Source organism: Aphelocoma coerulescens, chromosome 1 (genome assembly GCF_041296385.1).
Source record: "Aphelocoma coerulescens isolate FSJ_1873_10779 chromosome 1, UR_Acoe_1.0, whole genome shotgun sequence".
In the NCBI taxonomy this organism is placed as follows: domain Eukaryota; kingdom Metazoa; phylum Chordata; class Aves; order Passeriformes; family Corvidae; genus Aphelocoma; species Aphelocoma coerulescens.
The window spans coordinates 91,207,935-91,229,442 of record NC_091013.1 but is presented as its reverse complement, the minus strand read 5'-3'; the positions used below and the strand labels follow the sequence as shown (position 1 = coordinate 91,229,442).

Here is a 21,508-nt window from a genome sequence, read left to right as displayed (position 1 = left end):
GGCTTTGCATTGGGTTTGTCCAGCTCAAAGACTATTTCTCAGGGTTGCTTCATGTCCTGAAAAGCTGATGATGTGCAAAAACCTCCCTGAAAGAACTGTCTTTCAAAGAGAATTAGTCATCATGATTGCAGTTACCACACTCCAGCCAAACCCTTGGCCAGTTTCTCCTTAACTAAGTGGATCAAATCCCATCCTGTTTTTCAGGTCTCAAATCTGACCCTTTGAATTCCAACATAACCTAAAAATTAACAAGAAGTACAAAACTCAGGATGCTCAGCTGCAGCATTTGGTCCCATTTCCCTAGTTCCCATGGTGTTCTCTCTCTTTGGCTGTTTACTGTGTTCCCACCTTTGCACTGAGACACCTCATGCTGGGGGCTGATAGGCTGATCTCAGGGCATTAGCATCTCTCCCAAGTTCACTGCTTGCCCAGAGCATCCAACCCTGCCATGTCCCATGGCTGGATGGCACCATATAGCAGTGTTCCTTCAAGTGTGGGCCAGAAAGCCACCAAGGAGCCGCACCAGAGCAAGGGGCTGCAGACCTGAGGAGCAAGCAGAGAGGTTCAGGGGGAAGGAGGTGCTCAGTGCCACATCCCTGGATAGTCTGTGCCCATCTCCACCATGTCCTCAGCTGTGCAAGATGTCAGCCCTGTGAAAGCCAAGGCAGGTACAGACTCTGGTATAGGTGGGCATCATCATAGGGCAAGGGACCAGCAAATTGCAAGCAACTTCTCCCAGATTTTACTGTAAAAGGCAGCCAGTCTGTGTAGACAGCACCACCTACTTCACCCACAGCCTCCCATAGCCACAGGTCTGAGATGGTTTCCTCCACCCCACACCTTTACATCTGCTCTGTCTGCTGTGGTTCTTCCAGTCTCTGCTTCCTGTGGTGAGCATAAACAGCAAGCTCAGGGATTTCTTGCAGCATCCCCATTTTTTATTAAAATCAAGGTTTTTCTTTATACAGGAACAGGATAGCTGTTGTTGCCTTCTAGATAAGCAATAAGGCTTCCTGCTGTGGTGGTGGTGGTGACTGCTGTGGCTCTCATTACAAGGGTGATGCATGGGGTTGTTTAGCTTGTTCCTCACCATCAACATCCCCCAAGGGTGAGTGGGCAAGTTGTCTTCCTTCCTCACCATTCACTGCCAGCTCTGCCCTGGGAAATGCCAACCAGAGGCTGCATCCCTTTGGACACTTCATTATTTCAGTTTGTCAGGCATTGCTTTTCCTCCCTTGGCAATTTGGCTGTTGGTGTTTGTGACTTCTCAGTTTCCATTGCTTTAACTCTCAGAGGCTTTTTTTTACCTCCCCCCTCTTTTCTTTCAGAAAGATTTGATTTATAGAATTGTATAGGTTGGAAGGGACCTTAATGACCATTTAGTTCCAGCCCCCCTGCCATGGGCAGGGACACCTTCCACTAGACCAGGTTGCTCAAAGCCCCATCCAACCTGACCTTGAACTTCCAGGGATGGGGCAGCCACAAATTCTCTGAGCAACCTGTGTCAGTGCCTCACCACCCTCACAGTAAAGAATTTCTTAATTGCTGAAGATCTCAGAGACAGAAATAATGGACCACTTGGTCCTCAGTGTGGTTACACATGCAATTGTGATAACATTGCTGGACACCAAAATGTCTCTGTTTGGGGTCTGGCAAGAGCTGAAAAATGCTGACGCAGGCTTTAGTATCTCTGAAATATCAGTCCAGGGATCTTGTCCCAGGTTTTCCCCGGCTACTAGAAAATGTTTTCCTGGTGTACACCAGGATGTTACATAGGCTCTGCGTGTCCCTTGCTCCATTTCACACAGTGAAACTGTCTCTCTCAAGTGTGGGGAGGGGGAATACCTTCAAGAAAATAAGGCAGGCCAGCACATCCCTGTGTATCCCAGGAGGTTATTTTATTCAAACATTTTCTTCCACCTTGCTTTCTCCATGTCCCTCCCTACTTCCCATTATGCCTGTGAGTCACTGAGTGGGAGTGGGGTACTGGAATTTAGTTGAGAGCTATTTTCTGAACTCCTGAGCCTTGGCTGACCCTACATGGCTCTAGGTGTGATCTGGCTCTGTAACACCCTTTCTATGACCCTTCAGATGTGTCTAGCTTTTATTAAAAGAAATTGAGACATCAAAATGGGGGGCAAAACCATGCCAGGATGCTGGTGCTGACTTGCTGCTGCAGGCGCAGTGTGGTGTCTGACTCCTGCCAGCTATGCTATCCAGAAAAGGACATGATGGTTACAGTGGTTTGCTATTCATTGACTTATAGTCAATCCATCCCTTGGGACCCTCGTGTGCTTTCCTGGATGGCACAGCCTGATGGAGGCCGCCAAAATGGTCTGGAGGAAAGTGGGTTTGTGCATCCAGGAGGAGAGAAGGTGAAAAGGGAGCTTACTGCTCCGTGCAGCTACTTAACCATAGAATCATAGAATGGTTTGGGTTGAAAGGGGCCTTCAAAGGTCATCTAGTTCCAACACTCCTGCCAAGGGCAGACACACCTTCCAGTGGACCTTGTTGCTCAGAGTCCCATCCAGCCTGGATAGGGGAGTGTGGACAAGATGGAGCCGGGCTCTTGCAGGGATGCAGTCAGAGGACAAAGGACAGCAGCACAAGCTGCAGCTTATCTTCAGCATGAGCACAGTCAGATGCTGGAACAGGGCCCAGAGAGGCTGTGGAACCTCTGTCCATGGAGATACTCAGAGATGGACTTGCTGAAGCTCCAAGCAACATGATTTAACCCTGAAATAAGTCCTGCTTTGAGCAGTAGGTTGGATCAGACTTTTCCAGAGTCTCATTCCAGCCTGAATTATCCCATGAACCTACACTTGGAGAAAGCCACTGCCCCTCATCCCTGCCAAGGTGGCATCCCTGGCTTTGTTTTGGGATAATGAGCCATGGTTGTCAGGGAAGTTGCCAGGGAGGCTGACATCAGACATCCCTTCCCTATAGATTATTGTGCACAGCAGCACCAACAGTTCTGAATCTGCAAACGAGTTGGGAGGGCACTCAGGGGAAGTCCCAGAGGTGTTTTGCGTCACTGGCCTAGGTTGCCTAGCACTGCTGGGACTGTGGAGAAGGGACACCAGCTCCAGGGGCCTGTCTGATCTTTCCCCCTGCGTGTCCTGTTTGAGAGCCACACACTGCTGAGGAAGGAGCAGAGGAGCAGCCAAGGTGATGGCAGCTGAGGCAGGGATGCTTGAGCTGCCCTTCACCCGCGACGAGCAGCTCACCCGGCGCATGCGGCTGCGATTCCAGAGCCTGCAGCAAAAAAACGTGAGGCCCCAGGATGGTGAGAAGCTGCTGCGTCCCAATGAGCACATCTACCGAGTGGATTTCATCCAGCAGCACAGACTGCGCTTCCTCCGCTGGGACATGCAGCTGGAGAGACCTGGGAAGGTCACGGTGACTGGCACCTCCCAGCACTGGACTCCTGATCTCACCCACCTCATGAACCGGCAGCTGCTGGAGCCGGTGGGCATCTTCTGGAAGAAGCTAGGGGCCAAGGAGGTGGAGTGCAATGAGGCAGATGCCCAGGAATTTGGGGAGCGGATAGCGGAATTAGCCCAGATCCGCAAGGTGATGTATTTCCTCCTCACTTTCACTGGCGGCCTCGAACCAGCCCAGCTGAAAGGCTCCATTGTTTTTAAAGCCTGATCCCCTCTTGCTCAGCTTTTCTTGCTCCAGCTATGCTTCTTTCAGTTCAGTTCTTTGTTCAGTTTCTACATCTGTCTTTTTCTTTTTTTTATGAGAGACAGCACTGTGGTAAAGCAGAGAACAGCTCAGTGCTTCTGGTGCCCCTCAGCCCTGTGAAATATTCCCCAAACGTGCTGTCATCTTTCTGAATGATGGGGAGAAGGGGACCATGAGCTTGCTGCTGCTTTTGCCTGGAGTATAAGGCTGTGTGCTTGTGAATTCATCAGGGATTCACGCAGGGTCTTGCTGGCTTGGAAATATGAGGTTGCCCTAAGTCCTCTCACTGTAGCAACTGCACACCAAAACCCTGCTGGAAAAATAAGTAATTGCTGTACTAGAAAACAGCAGGGACCCCTGGAGCGAGCCCTGCTTTCCAGTTTCCATTCTAGCCATTAAAAAGGGAGGACTTGTTTGTGATGGAGTTCCTCTCCTTGCAAGGTGCTGACTGCTTGCAGGCTCTGGTGACTAGTGCTGCTGCTGTGGCTGCTTGAAGTCTCTGAAGACCAGTCCCATGGAGAATCCACCTTGCTGTGAAGCTGAAGTACATTTGGACTCACTGTATTCTGCAGATTGCAAACCCACTGAACTGATGGGGAGGTTGGACCAGCTTTTTCTGACTACTGCCTCCATTTCTTGCTCAGGGGAGGGCGGAGTGTGTTGGTCCAAGAAGGGTTGGAGCAGATGTGTGTGTGTGCAGAGCTAATTTGTGCTTTGTTCTGTCCTTAAAGCACCCGTGAAAATATTTACTCTGAAGTATCTACAGAGAGCCATGAGGTTGCAGAGCACTTTGCAAACCGCAGAGCAGGAACCTGCTTCTGCTTCTGTCCCTGAAAAGCAGTGTCTCCTACCCTCTACAACATGGGGAAGGGTGTCTGGGTGACCATGGAAGCGGAGGGGAGTGGTACATTTATAAGTATTGGAATGGGAGAGTGTGTTGTACCCAGCTTGCCCCATGACTGCGAATAAACTACTAACTTTGGATGTTTCCTTTTCCTCCACCAAAATGTGGAGAATACTGCAATGAAGTTTCTTGAGACAGACAGATAGAAAAGTCCCTTGAAAGAGTTAAGTATTCTTACAGTTAGTCCTTTGCTCAGATTTCACTCAAATGTGTGTGAGTACTCCTCAAGGTGTGGCCTGACATCTTCCCAAGATGTGTGAGGAGAGACCAGTGATGGAAAAGCCAGGGCAAGGTGACTTTGTACCTGTGGCCTGCTGACTCATGCAGACCAGCCCCAAAAAGAGTCCAACCTCTTCTCCAAAGCCTCCAGAGATGCAGACACTATGCCTTCCCCAGCCCAACAATAGTGTATAAAATGATATGCACAAGTCATGCCAGGCAGAGAGGAGAAGGAAAGCAGGAAGATCAGCTACTGGCTGGAGAGATGGTGGGAGCTCTGAGTCTTGCCCACAGCCAAAGCTCAGCAACCACCAAATCCTACAGCCATGCCATGGCCATTGCCAGAGAAGTTGATGTCTTTGTTTAGACCCCAAGAAATGCTGGACTTGGTGAGTAGAGAGAAAAATGGATGCATCCCTGCTTGGCCAAACACACCTCTAGGGTCCTAGCAGACTTTCCCTCCTTGTATATCCCAGAGCAGAGTTCCTGACTAGAAACCACTTTAGATGAAGTAACAGGAGCCACTGGCAACATCCAAAGGGGGTTTTGCATGCCAAATCTCACAATATGCCATTGCTACATTGCTGGGGTAGAGTTCTTGCTGCAGATATCTCACTGGGTATTGGTGTACCACAGTAAATAAAAGCCTAGACAACGGGTTCCCCTTAAGGACTGAGGCTGTTTGTGTCTTATTCATGCTCCCTTTGGAAGCTACCCTAATCCTGCATGCAATAAAGCACCAAATTTCAACTCAATGCTGGTATTTTTGAGCCCCTTTTAACTTCCTGAAAAATGTAAGATGAACATTTGCCTTCTTCTCTCTTGGTGTGAAAGGCTTCATGGAGTATTGAACAGTTTTTTTGTGGTTTGGAGAGGGGTTTGAAGCTGGGCATAGAAGGGGAAATGATTCTCAGGTGGATCCTTGTTTTCTTCAGAGCTGGGGAGAGAGGTGAAGGGGGCAGTGTGATCTCTCTCTGCTGCAAGGAAAATGAGCCTCTTTTTACCAGTCACTGAAACCATCCCTACACGTTTCAGCATCCCATAAAGACTTTCAGATACACCACCCTGTCCCATCTTCCAGGGGAATTTCATCTGAGTTTGTGCCACAGTTCAGCAGATTGGTAGAGCTGGGTGCCTCTCTCCTTATCCTGAGTTGGCCAGTTCCCAGCAGAAGGCTTGGAGAACTTGGCGTGTACCAATTTCTTGTTCTAATCAGGGACGTTTTTTCCAGGGCCACAGGTGCCTTTTCTCTTAATTAGCCACTCTTAAGAAAATTGAAAAAAGCCCTAAATCAGCTTAGGGAGGGGAACCTGGTGTTTCTGAGCTCCCAATTTACCTGTCTCTGAACCTTTCCACTGTAAATTCGTCACACTAAATGGTGTTGCAGCTCCAGATTTTGTGAGCCCCTAAGGAAAAAGCAGCACAGTTGGGTGAAGGAGAAGATGTGATTTCCACTGCCCCAGTGTCACGAAACCAAGCTGAGTCCAGGACTTGCTGGGATCCTAGGATGGGTGGTCCATGGCATACTCTCCAGCAGGGAACACCTCTGGAGATCAGACTCCTCTTGGGTCAGTGTACAAATACAACCCATCCTTGCTCCTGGACCCTGCTCTGGATGAAAGCTGACCGCTTTTGCTGCCTTCAGTGGTGGAGGGTGCTCCCAGAGCTGTCCCCAAGTGAAGGGATGGAGGAGGATGGTGTCCTGCCACGAATGACAGTAAGAGCAAGTCTCAGACCCAGCCAGCTGGAAGCTGTCACTACCAGCTCTGGCTGACAAGCTGCCTCTAATCAATGCTGGGATCATTTCTAAGCCCTCATTAATAGTGAGTTAATTATCATGATGGTCCTCTATGACAGTTCATTAGGATGAGCTCCAGCCAAGAGGGAATCAATGGGCACTGATGGAGGGTTGTCTGACCTTTCCTGGCAGTCTCCAGAGGGGACTCTGGGACATTGTTAGCACTCCTATAAAACACCAAACCCTCCAAATGTGGCTCTTTTTCATGGCTTTGTCTGCTCTGCTTCTATTGATTCAGACAACTCAAAGAGTTCCAGTGAGCTTGCAGGGCTGATGGCATGATTAATATTTCAGTGTAGGAGCAATAAGAGCCCTGGGCTGGATCCTTGCTGGTAGCTAAGGAGTCAGGGGGCTCTTCAGAGGGAATTCTCTCTGCACAATTCCTGCTTTGTGACAGCAGACAAAAAAAAAAAAAAAAAAAGAAAAGGGCTCTGTCAGATGGACAAGGGCCCAAGGCACAGTAAAGATGGTTTCATCATGTCCTGTGACTTCTTGAAGAGGTTCTTTCCATGCAATGTAGCTGTGTCCTCTCCTATCCCACGCCAACATGCCCAGCTCTCCACAGGACAGTGATTATTTGGTGTATTGGAACACAATACATGCTTGCATGGACACCTTGGGGCTTTTCCTCACTGAGCTCATGATCCTTTGGGAGCAGGTAAGTGAAGCAATTACATTCCTGCTGCTGAATAAGTCAGTATCTGTCAGCCATCAACTACAGTAAATACACATGGCCTCACAGCCTGCCCTGGCCATGCAGTAAAACCACATTGCCTCCACCCTCAACAAAAGCTAAACTGCAGTGGGGTAGTTTCTTGCTGTGTGCCTCTGTGTCCTGGTTCTAAACAAGATGCAGATCCCCCTACGTGTAACATCTGTGCCTGGCTGTGCTCATTTCTGCTGCAGCTGTTGGGTGAATTTTCCATCCAAAGCAGAGCTGGTGGTGCCTGCAGCCATGAAGGGCTATGGACTTGGGCAGTTACCCTTTGCTTGTGCCTGCCCTGCTGGCAGTGACACCAAACCTGTACCTCCTCAGACTCCTCAGCTGCTCTAGGGTTTCTTTCAACTCAGGCCTTCTTTTCCTTCTTTCATCAAGTCATCTCGCTGTGCTTGCTTGGATGAGCATGGTAGCTCTTGACAGGGAAGAATGGAGACCTTGAGGGAATGGGGATCCTGCTTTTCCCACTTTTATTTAGCAGAGTAGGTTCATGCAGAGTATCTGCTGCCTGTTCATTGGCAGTAGGTAGATGAATACAACTCTTGCTCTTGGGCCAGTCAAGTCACACCAGAATCAAGTAGGAGAATCAAAGAAGGTACCCTTTGTTAGTACCCTACTGACACTAAAAAAACAAAAAATGTGTTCATAAAAATAACCACTTCTGGTTAGACAAAGAACTCTTCTGCTCCAATAGCCTGTCTACAGAAGTAGATGGCAGCAGATGTCCAGGGCAGGGTTGTAAGAAAGAGGACAAAGGTCTTTAACTCCACCTTCCAAAGGACAGGGAAGTCTAAGCTATTCCAGTACACATTAATCTAGTCTGCATTGGTGGAACCAGGTCCAAAATCTGGCCCTAGCAGACTGTAAGCAAATCCATTCCCCTCATATTTTTCCTTGCCTTTGATATTGTCTGCATTAGTTCCAGGATGAGAGCCAATCCCAGGAAAAAAGGGAATAATTTAGATATATGTGCCTCTTCTTTTGCAGGTCATCCCAGACTGGAAGGAGCAGGAGTGGAACCCTGAGAAACCTGAGAGCTATGTGGGGATCTTCCACTTCCAGTTCTGGCGTTTTGGTCAGTGGCTGGATGTGGTGATCGATGACCGCCTTCCTACACTCCACAACCAGCTCATCTACTGCCACTCCAACTCCAAGAATGAGTTCTGGTGTGCCTTGGTGGAGAAAGCTTATGCCAAGTAGGTACCCAGGCAGTTGTAGGATAAAGTGGGACCTGAGCACTCTGTTTTTCCTCTCTGTTCATTCATCAGCTGGCTTGCAGCAGTGGAACCAACATCTTTCCTGTGGACAAGAAAGTAGTAGTGCATAACTCAAACAGACAAAAAATAAGGAAAAAAGCCCTTCTCTAGCCTTAATTTACTCTTAAAGCAAAATACCCTTCAATGTTTCTTTAAGCAACGCCTATTCTAGAGTTTTCAATTTTCTGTTACTTTGGTCCTGTGGCAGCAAGAATGCTGCAAGGAATGTGGGTCCTGTCTTTTCACCGTAGTTTGCTGTCCTCTCCCACTTGAAGTTCACCTGCAAATCTCCGTTGCCAAGGCTGCCCCAAGAATTGTCCCAGACCCCTTTGCCATCCCTGTCACCTTCTTTCAGGTTGTCAGGCTGCTACGAGGCCCTGGATGGAGGCAACACTGCTGATGCCCTGGTGGATTTCACTGGTGGGGTCTCTGAACCTATCGACCTGACCGAAGGGGACTACATCGCTGACGAAGCCAAGCGAAACCTGCTCTTTGAGCGCGTGTTGAAGGTGCACAACAGGGGAGGCCTCATCAGCTGCTCCATTAAAGTAAGCAACGTTACCAGTATGGTCATGGTCCCATGGGAATGGGCGTTTTAGGAGGCAGTTGTCTTACACAGTCATAAACTTCTAAATTAGATCGGATAAATGGTGGCCAAGGGTTCCAACTTCTTGATGATGGCAAAAGGAGTTAATCCTGAATGCCAACCAACCCTCTTTATTTCTTGTTGCTATGTCCAAGAGCCCAGGTTCATCCCAGCACCCTTTAAATGCTAGGAGGCAATCCACTCCAGAGAAAGGCGTTTTGGTGTCTGCATCTAGACGTCTCTACAAATGCTGGTTGCCAGACCTCCCAGTATAACCATAAGGATGAGCTTTATTGGTTGCCAGTATAGGAGCTCAGAGACCTCATGAAGCAAATGAAGAAAAGGAGGGATCCAGCACATAAAATGGCATCTGAGACCTGTGCCAACTGGGTCTTTCCCTGACCATTGATGCTCTTCATTTTGGCTTGAAGAAACCTGCAGGGAAATCTGAGTTCCTTTCTTTCCCAGCCCCTGCAGAGGTGGTCATGTCCCCCTGGTCTGAGCACTGTCTGTGTCCTCCTGCCAGGCCACGTCAGCAGCTGACATGGAGGCTCGCCTGGCCTGCGGACTGGTGAAGGGCCACGCGTACGCGGTGACGGACGTGCGGAAGGTCCGTCTCGGCCATGGCCTCCTGTCCTTCTTCAAGTCGGAGAAGCTGGACATGATCCGTATGCGCAACCCATGGGGCGAGCGGGAGTGGAACGGCCCTTGGAGTGACACGTGAGTTGGGATGGACAGCTGGTTTCAGTGGGAAATTCTTCCCTGTGAGGATGGTGAGGAACTGGCACAGGTTACTCAGAGAAGCTTGGATGCCCTATCCCTGGAAGCATTCAAGATGAAGTTGGAGGGGGCTCTGAGCAACCTGGCCTAGTGGAAGGTGCCCCTACTCATAGCAGGGGGGTTGGAATGAGATGATATTTAAGGTCCTTTCCAACTCAAACCATTCTGTGATTCCATGATTCCATGTTCATTTGTAGTAGCAAAGGATGTTTATAGCTCACCTTTGTGCTCCCAGTCTTTTTGCAGCAAAACGAGCACCCAACAGAATCAACCTCTGCCACCACTGGCTGCTGTGATGGCTGTGGATGAGATGAAGAACCAAGGGCTGGTGCAACCAGAGCCTTTGGCCAGAGTCAATTTTGTTGTCTTCACGGATAGGGCTGTGATTCTACTGGCCAAATAAAACCTTGCCAGTCTGGATTCACCTCCACTGGTCAGGAAGGAAGTTGAAGTTCCAAGCCGTGCTGCACTTTCCCTGTGTTTGGCAGATGACCTAACCACAGCAGCATGGGGACTGGCTTTATACAGTCCTTGAGCCTCGAATTCTTGTGTGTCCCTTACCTCTGAGTAATGATCCTGTTTTCTTCCCTCAGCTCTGAGGAGTGGCAGAAAGTGAGTAAAAGTGAGAGAGAGAAGATGGGAATGACAGTGGAAGATGATGGAGAGTTCTGGTGAGTCCCTCGTGGGTTTGTCACTACAGGCCATGCCCACATCCTCCCACCCCACGGAGCATGTACATCATTTCCATGCATACAGCTATCCAGAGAAAACAGGCTTCCAAGCCATAGGATCTCTAGTGAAGCCCTCTCCTTGAGCCCATGGGTGTTAGCTTTGGATGGCCATGTCCCTGGGATTGCAAGCTGCTCTGTATCACACAGGGGCCAGACCATTTCGCCAAGGTACTGAGAACCTGTCATAAATGTGCTGAACTTCACAGACTCGCCAGGAACATTTCAGTACCACATTTACCCTTGGGTGGGGAAAGGGACACTCTGCTGCTTCTCCTGCTCCAAAAAGCAGAGATCTGTTGTTTAAACTCAAAAAGTATTTACTGAAGGCATAGACAAAAGTATCTCAATCTCTTTTGGAGATATTTGATGAATAACTTTTGTTATTCATCAGCCATCAGAGACAACCCACACTCTCTAACAGGTGATCAGGAAAATCCCTGCAGTGTACTTTTCCAGGGAATGAAGCAGCATAACCCAGGTCTGCCCTTTCCTGATTCAGGATGACCTTTGAAGATTTCTGCAAATACTTCACGGACATCATCAAGTGCCGTATGATCAACACCTCCTACCTGAGCATCCACAAGACCTGGGAAGAGGCAGTGCTACATGGGGCATGGACCAGAAGCAGTGACCCCTTGAAGAACCGCTCTGGAGGCTGCATCAACCACAAGGACACCTTTCTGCAGAACCCCCAAGTGAGTAAGGGGGCAGAGGCCCTTCTGGAGCCTTCACATGTGCTTCCAAGTGTTTAACTGTCCTACAGGTATCTAGAAAACTGAAATGGCTACCAGACCTCTAATAGATTATTTGTGCTTGTGGCAGTTCTCTGGCTCAGCATGACCAGCATTGAGACCAACTCTATTAACCTTATCCCTCTTATCAGGGAGGCTGCATCCAAGCACCCTTGGCACAAGGGAAGAACAAACTGTGCCACAGGGTAGCAGTGTTGGCTGGTTCCAGTCCAGGAGTCATTTCCAACAATCTGGATGTCTGAATGACCAAATTCCAGTTTTTTTGCCCAAACTTTGACACTGTTAAATTTACCAGGACAGGTGTAGCCCATAGAGCCATTTCCTTCTAGCTTGAAGTTCATTTCCTGGAGCAAACTTTTCTGGAGAAAAGGAGGCTCAAGAGGATCTTATAGCTCTCTACACCTTCCTGAAAGGAGATTGTATCCAGGTGGGAGTCAGTTTCTTCTCCCAGGTGACAAGTGGTAGGACAAGAGAAAACAACCTCAAGTTGTGCCAGGGGAGGTTTAGATTGAATATTAGGGAAAACTTCTTCACTTGAAGGGTGAAGATGTTAGAAGAGACTGCCTAGGGCCATGGTGAAATCACCATTTCTGGAAGTGTTCAAAAGGCATGTGATGTGGGGGACACCCGGGGACATGGCTTAGTGGTGAACTTGACATTGCTTGGGTAAGGGTTGGACTGGATGATCTTAGACATCTTTTCCAACGTAAATGATTCTACAATTGTCTTGTCGTGCTCTGAACTGGGATTCTCAGTATCACAAGTGAGGTCCTTTTGTGTTCTTCATCTAAGAAGCAGATGAAGGATGGTCTGGTCCATTGCAGGAGTTGTCATCAAGGATGTGGAAGAGTTGTTTCCAGCTTCCAGCTCTGTATTAGCCTTTCTTAGGTCTCTGAACATCAGTTCTTCTTTCTATGCCTTATAGGAGGACTTCTGGCAGACCGCAAGGGGTGAAAGTCTCTGATATAAGACTACATCTAGACTGCTTGGATTCTGCTGAGCAATTCAAAGACTGGATTTTGCAGTATTTCTCTAAGATGAGCCAAAAAGGTCACTGTGTTGGCAAGTTGATGCCAGGTCCCAAGAAGAGGGTGTATGGGCTCTCCCAGTGGGTACTGAAGCCAGGCTGTCCCTGCATGGAAGTGGATGGAGAGAAACTGATGTTAAATCTGTTAAATCCACCCCCACCTATGCCCAGGGATCCTGTATTAATCTCCCTTACCTTCCTCTCTTTGCTTCTAGTATGTGTTTGATGTGAAGAAGGCAGAAGATGAAGTGCTGATCTCCATCCAGCAGAAGCCCAAAAGGACCAGTCGCAAAGAGGGCAAAGGAGAGAATTTGGCCATAGGCTTTGATATCCATAAGGTAGACTGGGGTTCCTGCATGTTGGCCTGAATGCCACCATAAATCTGTTGGTTGTGGAGTGGTACATCAGTCCTGCATGACCATATCGCTCATTTAAGCATGATCTGGGTACTTCTGGGGTGCCATCAGCACAGCCTGCCCTCCTCTGGAGATGAAGAGGGATATCAAAGGGGTCAGCATGGAAAACAGGTTGCCTCGAGCAGCTGTGGATACCCCATCCCTGGAAATGTTCAAGGTCAGGATGGATGTGGCTTTGAGTAACCTGTTCTAGTGGGAGGTGTCCCTGCCCATGACAGGGGATTGAAACTAGATGATCTTTAAGGTCCCTTCCAACCCAAACCATTCTGTGATTCTGCACAGTTCTTGCTAAAAGCAATGATTAGTCTTTTCTCTCCAAATGTTGAGATCTGTTAGACTAATGCTTACATGTTGTTTGCTGGGTCCCCAGTGTTAAGCTGTGATGCAAGAGATGAATCCCTGAGCCAAAAGAATTGGGAAAGCCACGTCCACACTTGCTTTCCACCCAGCACAGCTGGGACCAATTTGCTGGTTCTCTTAACTCCAGGTCTCCTGGCACTGTGGACTCAGTCCTTGCTGTCTTTCCCCCCCCGTGGTGGATACCAGTACATTTTCAGCCAGTGACAATCCGCTGACCATCCCACTGTGGTCTCTGCCCAGGTGGAGTTGAATAGGAACTACCGGATGCACACCCTGCAGCAGAAGGTGGCCAGCTCCATCTACATCAACTCCCGCAGCGTCTTCCTGAGGACAGACCTGAAGGAAGGCCGCTACGTCATCATCCCCACCACTTTTGACCCTGGTCATGAAGGCGAGTTCCTTCTCAGGATTTTCACAGACGTGCCTTCAGATTGCCGGTAAGGAGCATGAGCAGGGATGGGGAGGAATTGGCTCTTTGGAGACAGCCCTGTGCTTTTGATTTGTGGTTTTTCTTAATAGTCACAGCCTTGCCTGCAGCTGCTCTTTGGCTTTCTGTAAAGGGTGATCAAGAGACAGGACATCTTTAGAGGTCTCTCTACAGACATGCAGAGAAGCTCCCACTCTGCTTCTAAGCATGATATGAGAGGGCATCCCAAACCCAGGTTGAGGAGATTGGAGTGGGGAGCAGAGTCTGACAGTGGACAGTGGATAGTCACAAAATCACAGAATATTCTGAGTTGGAAGGGATCCACAAGCATCATCCAAAGATCATTGAGTCCAACTCTTAAGTGAATGGCCTATACAGTCCTTCATTGTGCCAGAACAAACTCCTTGGGGTAAGATTAGGCACCTCTCAAAGGCCACGTGTTTTTCCTTGCAGAGAGCTGACATTGGATGAGCCACCACACACCTGCTGGAGTGGAATGTGTGGCTACCCACAAGTAGTATCCCAGATCCATGTCCTTGCTGCAGCTGGGCTCAAGAATCAGGACTCCCAAGGAGGTACTGGTCTTTCCCTACCTGTTGTCCAGCCCCGGAGGAGTTGGGAGGTGATTTATGAACTGGGACATGGCTGGAATTTATATTGTTGCCTTTCCCTGGTCTTAAAATTAAGAATCAAACACGATTTAAGGGAAAAAATGTTTTTTACCTTGATATTTATTTAAGGAACCTTAAGGTGCACCACTTCATCCAGGTGGAATGCGCCGAAATGCACGCTGAAATGCACCCCGACGATAGATCACGTCTACAGTTTATAGACCTTGCAAATTAGCATATCTATCAAAGATTCCCCAATGAGAGGCTCAAACAAACCCCCCATCCCAAGGAATCCCCCCCTGGATGGGCCTGTCTTGGCTTACAGGATGTTCTAGGGAAGACCTTGCTTTCTCAGGATAGCGTAGGGGTTTCCGGCCTCCAACTGCGAGGCCTCCAGGATGTTTGGTCTCCTGGCTTAACGGAATATTGGGTCTAAGCTAAGTTATCAGACTTAAGGAATTACAAATATGCATGCTACAAGCACTGGGGATACATAAAAGCTATATACAAGGGTATATAAAAGGCATATATAAAAAAGGCAAAAAAATCATGTCATCAATGTCCTCAGATTTTTTTTTCAGTGAACATGCCTGATTGAGACACCAGAGGAAGAGAAAGTCTATGGAGAACCAAACTCACTTCTTGCAGTGGACATGATCTGGGAGCTGTTATATTTAGGCTGTCATCTGAGACCCTCCCAAAACTTTCCCAAAGCCCTTAGCAGGGGTCCTGTAATAACCCAAGCTTTCCTCTCAAGTATGAGCAGCTGTAAAAGCCAGGAATTGTATTTAAAGGCGTTTCAGTAGGAAGGACAGAAGCAGCCTGATGTGTAGCATTCATCCCTGGAGGCTGGATAAATGTCTTATCAGTAGAGGGTATGTCAAATTTAGGTCACTTTGGGATGGTGTGGATCTAGACCAATTCTGACATCCATCACTTTTCTTGCATGGAAGATGGCTGCAGGACCATACCTCCCCCTGTCCTGCAGCCACACAGAGGCTCATGGCAAGAGCCCTATGTTCTGTCTGCCTGGAGCATCTGGACCAAGAAACCCAGTGGCAGTGATAACTTGTACTGGGAGATTGCTAAAGTTGGGATAAAAGGTCTAGAGGTTGCAGTTAGAGAAGCAAATATCTTTCCCCCATGGAAATAGACCAGATCCTAGCCTTTCTCCCCCATTTCCTGAGTCAAGGACATGTGGTGGCTGTGGCAAGACTTAGCCAAACACTTTCAAGCCAAATTTAAAATATAAAAATTAAAAACTTAAAAGATCTAAATAAAACCCAATTAAAATTATAATTGTTTTCACCCAAGAATTTTTATCAGGGCTGCCTATCACTATATCCCTGAGAGTAACGAGCAGGATCTTTCCTAAGCAAGGACTAGTCAAATGTGCTTACATACCACATGCCACAAAGGGAGTTCTTATGCCCTATCTGGTGTTTGAGGAGGGAATTTAACCCTAGACAGGTGGTTTTTTCTTGGATTATTCACAACAGGTCAGTGCACCTGTAGCAATGCAGGGAAATCGGTAGCCAAAGGTCTCTGAACTGTTCACAGAAACAAGGATGTTTATCTTTCCTTCAGACGAGAAGACATGTGGATTCTGGAGTCACAAAACATTTTCTCCACAAAAACCCCTTGGGAATTGCTTTCTTCCAGCTGTTTTCCAGCTGTTCAGCTCCCACCACCAACAGTGTGTTTGGTGTTTTCCAGTGCAATGGCATCTCTCACACATCCCAGACCAGGCCTTTCAAAATACTTTGGAAATAGTGATTTACAGATAGGAATTTGGCTCTGGCTGATGGAATCTGAGGATTCAATGGGACATCCCAAAAGACAAGGTAATTTGGAAAAACAGCTGTGAAATCCAGCAGCTGTGTTTCACCGAGGGAGCCAGGTCCTTGCAAACAGAAAGCTAGCAAAGAGGTGGTCTGGAAATCAAAATCCCTGGCCCTCAGAAGGGGCTGGTTTGTTCCTCCTCATTTCCACATTTCCTTTGGACAAGAAAACTCATCCAACAGGTCTGTGTTTCCATCATTGCAACTAAAGTTCATGGTAAGAAAATGCATTCTGGCAGTCAAATTTCCATAGCAATAGCTCTTTCTCTACTGAAATTCCCCAAACAAGCACTTTGTTTGGCAAGATGAAAGTATTCACTAATGAGGGACTCTTTCCTTCTTCTGGAAGCTCAGGTACCATCCAGCTGTGGGCTGGTAGTATGTAAACTTGGTAACTTAATCCTCTATTTGGTATTTCCTTTTGTGAGCCTCTTTCTCTTCTCCATGGTTTTAATTCTGCCTGCCGCTAGGAGAGCAAATCCTGAAAGGAGGGCTGAGTAGGATGGTGTCCTCCATGGAACATTTACTGCAATGGTTAGGAGGATTTGGAGTGATGAAGGAGTGTTTCTGTAGAATATGGGGACAAGAGAGGTGGCCCTTTCATAGAATCATAGAATTGTTTCAGTTGGAAAAGCCCTCTAAGATCATCGAGTCCAACCCTTAACCCAGCACTGCCAAGTCCACCACTAAATCCTGTTCCCTACTGCCACATCTGCACATCTTTTAAACCCCTCCAGGGATGGTGACTGTACTACTGCTCTGGGCAGCCTGTTCCAGGTGCTTGATAAGCCTTTCTATGAGTTAGTTTTTCCTAATATCCAGTCTAAACCTCCCCTGGTGCAATCTGAGGCCTTTTCTTCTCGTCCTGTTGCTTGTTTCCTGGGAGAAGAGACCAACCCTCACCTCATTACATCCTGCATTCAGATAGTTGTAGGAGTCATAAGGTCCCCCCGAGCCTCCTTGCCTCCAGGCTAAGCCCCCCCAGCTCCTTCAGCTGCTCCTTATCAGATCTGTGCTCCATCCAGACCCTTCCCTAGCTTCATAGCAGTCCATCAACACCTGCTGTGCAGGGACAATGTCACCCAATAGAATTAAACCCAAACAGCTGAGCTTCATGGACATCATACAGGGTGTGATAAACACTTTGGCAGATACCCATCTCCTCTGGTGGGATATGGAGGCAGAGTACTGCATGACACCCCTGGAAAAGGACTCTAAGGAGTTACAGAAGCTACAACAAACCAAAAATTCCCCTTTCTCTCCTCAGGAGCTGACCCTTATGTGATCATCAAGTGCGAAGGGCAAAAGGTTCGCTCTCCAGTGAAGAAGAACACGGTATCACCAGAATTCGATGTGAAAGGGCTCTTCTACCGCAAGAAGCCAGGACAGCCCATCATTGTTCAGGTACCTGGCAGGCAAGCAGTGGGCTGAGGGATGGAGACCCTCTCTCACTTGGACCCCCCCGCCCTCTCCTCACACTGTCCACAGCAGATCTGTCCATTAGTTAATGCAGCTCAACCTCTCATCACCATGGTGACATCTGGTAAAGGCATGTCCTTCACCCGTCTCACTTCCAGAGTGACACCCCCACACCTCACCACCTCCCTGGCTTCAGCTCAGGGCACATTCCCAGTAACCCCTTCTCTCCAGTTCATGAAGGTTGGCTGCATCCCTGAAGGAGCTGCTCTCATCCCTGTTTTGTTTCCGCAGATCTGGAACCACAACTTGATAAGTGATGAGTTCTTGGGCCAAGTGGTGCTCACGGGGGATCCCAGCGACCGGCAGTCGGTGCACACACTGCACCTCCAGGACAAGGGGAACAGGAGGTCAAATGATCTCCCTGGAACCATTGCTGTGATGCTGCTCAGCAGTAACATCCTCACTAATGTCTGAGTACTCAAGGATGACTCTTCTGGTGCCACATATGTGAATATAAACATGCACACATACATATATATAGAGAGAGACACACAGAGCCTACCTACCACCTGCAAAGTGTATATGAACCATGCATGCATTCCACTCCAAGGAGCCAATCTTGTGTTTTCAATGTTAAAAAATGGTGCCTTTTTTGGGGAACCGCAATGATCCTTCTGCTGGCGTCCTCTGCAGCCCCCCTGGCTGCCACGTGCGCTGTGGGACCGCTGTGAGCATGCTGTGGGTCCTGACAGCCAGAGCACGATGCCCTGGGGCTGTTTGTTTACACAGGCTGGCACACACACGTGCCACCACGCACACGTGTGGCCACCGCGGTCCCACCAGCTGCTTCAGTGCATCTTCAATGTGTCTGCTTGGGTTAAGAGTAGTGTGCATGGAGTTTTCTCCCTTGAAATTACCATGTAATCGCTTATCTGTGGAGGCACCACAGCAAAGGAGAAGTGGAAAAACCGATCGGGGCCTGCTGGATGTTTTTTGGATATGGGTTTGCATACTGCAACTGAAAGGAAAACGCACCAAGGCAGCCCAAATCCCAAATCCACAGGGGCAACAAGACCAAAGGCTCCATCATTTTGGGGACAAGCTGTCTCCACCCAAGTCTTGTTCAACCCCATGCAACTCTGAAGTATACAAAGATAACAACAGCTGTGGTGGGATAACTGTTCTCTGGGGTCAAGTTTCTGAATCAGTCTGCACCCGGCTCCCGTGTGTGCCTCCTGAACTCCCGTGGTGCCTGCTGTCTCCATGTCTCCATGCCATCCCCATCCCAAAATCTCACCCCAAGAGCTGGGGTGGGTTGTCTACTGGGGCAGTTCAGTGTTTAGGTAAGAGAAGGTTGGTTCCTCTGAAGGCTGAAGTGTCAAGTTCAAGGGATGGGGAGCTTTGCTCCATGGGCTCCATCTGTACTGCTGCCTACAGTGCATCATTTCTCAGTGCCTCGCTTTCTCAAATTCTTTTTAAAAATAGTGGGATTTTAGCTTGTACTAGAGGAGCACTGCTCCCAGTGCAGCCTGAAAATGCTGGGAATATTTCATTCATACCAGTGCCCATCTCTCACCTTTAATTTTCAGTCTCCTGTCATGAAGTATGAGTTGCACAGTCCTAGAGCCAGTCTCACAAGCACAACCCAAATGCATCCTTGGGGACGTGTCTAGGGCCACAGTCTGCTCCTGATTCCATGAAAACTGGGTTAATCTTCCTTATTCCACTGGGTGGCAGAATCTGGCTTCTTATAAATCATCCAGCTAAACCAAACAACAACCCGTTGTCTGGCCTTTCAGCAGCTGACTAGGACAAGTTTCAACCCCTTTTTTTTCTCCTGTTGTTTGGGTTTTTTATTCGTGTGCCTTTAAAGTGGTGCAAGTTAAGGGATTTTTCGGTCAGATTTTCTAACGAGCAAATATTTTGCAGTCACCTGCATGCAAGTGGAAATTAATACAAAATCTTTGAATCTTGGTAAATTTTGACCTGAGCAGAGTCCTTTTCCTGCAAGAAAAGTGAACAGGAAAGCCTTCTTTTGCCATAGCAAATGGTTTCTGCTTGTCCTGCTGAACACCCATGTTTGTCCTGCAAGTCTGTTTGGAGTTTTTTTAAAAGTACCTAAAGGTCTGCTAAGTCTGAAACATGGTGAAGTGTTCCCCAAAGTCACAGTACCTGCTAGCTCAGTTCTTGGTGCAACCAGAAGCTGATGGTGCAACTGCAGGGATTTTTGCAGGCTGCTTTTCCCCTTTCCTCATCTTCACAGTCCTGCAGTTATGAGTTGGCTTTTTTACCACATTTGCTTATGTTCTTAGGTCTTGTTTTCCAGGACTTAAAGGCAAGCAGAGGTCCCCATGATGCTTTTTCCAGATCTCAATTACTCCTGGCTTGCACTGAGCACCCTCCAGCTCCAGATGCCATCACTGGGACCAAGTTTGGTTCAGCATCTTGCAGAATTGACTTAAATGCTCCTAGTTAGGTAAAGCAACTTTTTGATCCCAAGGTCAAAGCAAATCCTTGAATTTGGGAAGACCAGTGCAGAGATATTTTGATTTTATCCTAGTTTTTTTTATGAGACTCATCACTGAAAATAAATGGAAGCAGGACTGTGGGGTTAGAAGGTATGATTTGGGTCTTAGGAGAAGATCCCTCAGGCTTATGTTCAGAGTGATATGTGAGAGGGATGCCTGAAGATACCTCACCTGGCAGGGGGATGAGCTATTTGGCATTGCAGGAATGTGACAGGACCATCAGCAGCAGATGGAGGTGTCCCGCCTGCCTGCATTAGCCTTGTTTTCTCAGGAAATCAGGCTGTGGGTAGCTGCAGCAAAGGAGAGCCATTTGTCCAGGAGTGCCCTGCCATGTGCCAAATGGCACCGTGATCCCCAAGGAGTGGTGCCAAAGCTCACCAAGGAGTTGTGGTGCCCTGGTACCCATGGGCAGCCTCCTTCCTCCCTACAGAGAATCAAGCCATAAAGAGAGGAAAGGCAGCTTTTTAATAACTTCTTTAAAAAAAAAAAATCATGTCTCTGTATCAGGACAAAATTGTCTTAATATCAGTATTATTTGTCCTTTTTAAAACAAAAAAAAAAAGAGAAAACTTTGGAAAAGTTAGAGCAGAAGCCTTCTTCCCCTACATTTCCAATGAAATGACAAAAATTACCTTTCTTACTCTTCTTTTTGTCTTATTTGTAGAGCAGATGAGGGAAGGGAATTATTGAAATGCCATTCCTATTGTTGATGCCTTTTCTCTTTGAATGAAGTAAACAGAAATATTCAGGATTGATTTTTTTTTTTTTTTTTTTTAGAGGAGGGCAGGTCTGAAAAACACTTTCCAGTCCCTCATGAGTGGGGTAGGACATGTGTCTGATGTATTTCACATTTCTTTTGTTAATCATTTCAATGGTTGCAGGCAGCCTGGCATTACACTCTGTGGAATCCATTTCTTTTTGACATCTGCCTGTTAAAACAGGCTGTGACTTGTCTTCATCTCCAAAGGCACTGACGTGTCGTGCTGCACAAGGTCAGAGAATGGTCCAAACAGAAAGCCAACATTGTACAGCTGTAAACCTCCTATAAATAAATAAATTGTGTATATTTTATTCAGACTCCTTGCCTTTGAACTGCTTTGTTCTTCCAGAATGCTTTTGATGGGCACAAGGTGGCTCTGCAGAGCCTTTTGAATTTGCTTGATTCACCAAACTCCATTCAAATTATTTTCTCTGCGGACTTTGAGACTGAGGCAAGGTGATCTGCATGAGGCTTTCACACAAGGTTACACTCACATTCACTGAGAAAATCCACGGAGGGGATGGGTAACCTCCTCTGACTATAAATAGCCTTTGCATCCTATACCCCAGAGTCACCACAGTGCAGGGCACTTGGGTTTTTGAGCCTCACCTGACTTGGAAAAGAGCTCTGCAGATTGCTGAAAAAACAAAAGGAGGGGGGGAGAGTTTATGGGCGAAGTAGAAGGAGG

At 47.8% G+C, this 21,508-nt stretch overlaps 2 protein-coding genes across 7 annotated transcripts in view; both read left to right on the top strand.

Annotated features, from left to right (window-relative positions):
* The window catches only part of CAPN5 (calpain 5), a 53,404-nt gene extending 32,267 nt beyond the window's left edge, over positions 1-21,137 (top strand). For all 5 annotated transcript variants that reach the window (XM_069016912.1, XM_069016921.1, XM_069016887.1 and 2 more), the window contains 10 exons: positions 8,314-8,522; positions 8,938-9,130; positions 9,695-9,888; positions 10,542-10,619; positions 11,179-11,374; positions 12,674-12,796; positions 13,475-13,671; positions 14,115-14,236; positions 17,381-17,517; positions 17,824-21,137. In XM_069016912.1, the coding sequence (XP_068873013.1) occupies positions 8,314-8,522; positions 8,938-9,130; positions 9,695-9,888; positions 10,542-10,619; positions 11,179-11,374; positions 12,674-12,796; positions 13,475-13,671; positions 14,115-14,236; positions 17,381-17,517; positions 17,824-18,006 (1,632 nt within the window). In that variant the 3' untranslated portion in view covers positions 18,007-21,137. The remainder of the gene's footprint in view (positions 1-8,313; positions 8,523-8,937; positions 9,131-9,694; positions 9,889-10,541; positions 10,620-11,178; positions 11,375-12,673; positions 12,797-13,474; positions 13,672-14,114; positions 14,237-17,380; positions 17,518-17,823) is intronic.
* Positions 2,310-5,492, top strand: OMP (olfactory marker protein). Of its 2 annotated transcripts, XM_069016943.1 has the most exons (2): positions 2,310-3,573; positions 4,129-5,492. In XM_069016943.1, the coding sequence occupies exons 1-2, from the start codon at positions 3,172-3,174 to the stop codon at positions 4,153-4,155; spliced, it is 429 nt and encodes a 142-aa protein (XP_068873044.1). In that variant the 5' UTR covers positions 2,310-3,171; the 3' UTR covers positions 4,156-5,492. The 2 variants fall into 2 exon arrangements, with proteins under 2 accessions (XP_068873044.1, XP_068873035.1); XM_069016934.1 differs by having other exon boundaries at positions 2,310-5,492.
* Positions 21,138-21,508: the final 371 nt, after the last annotated feature.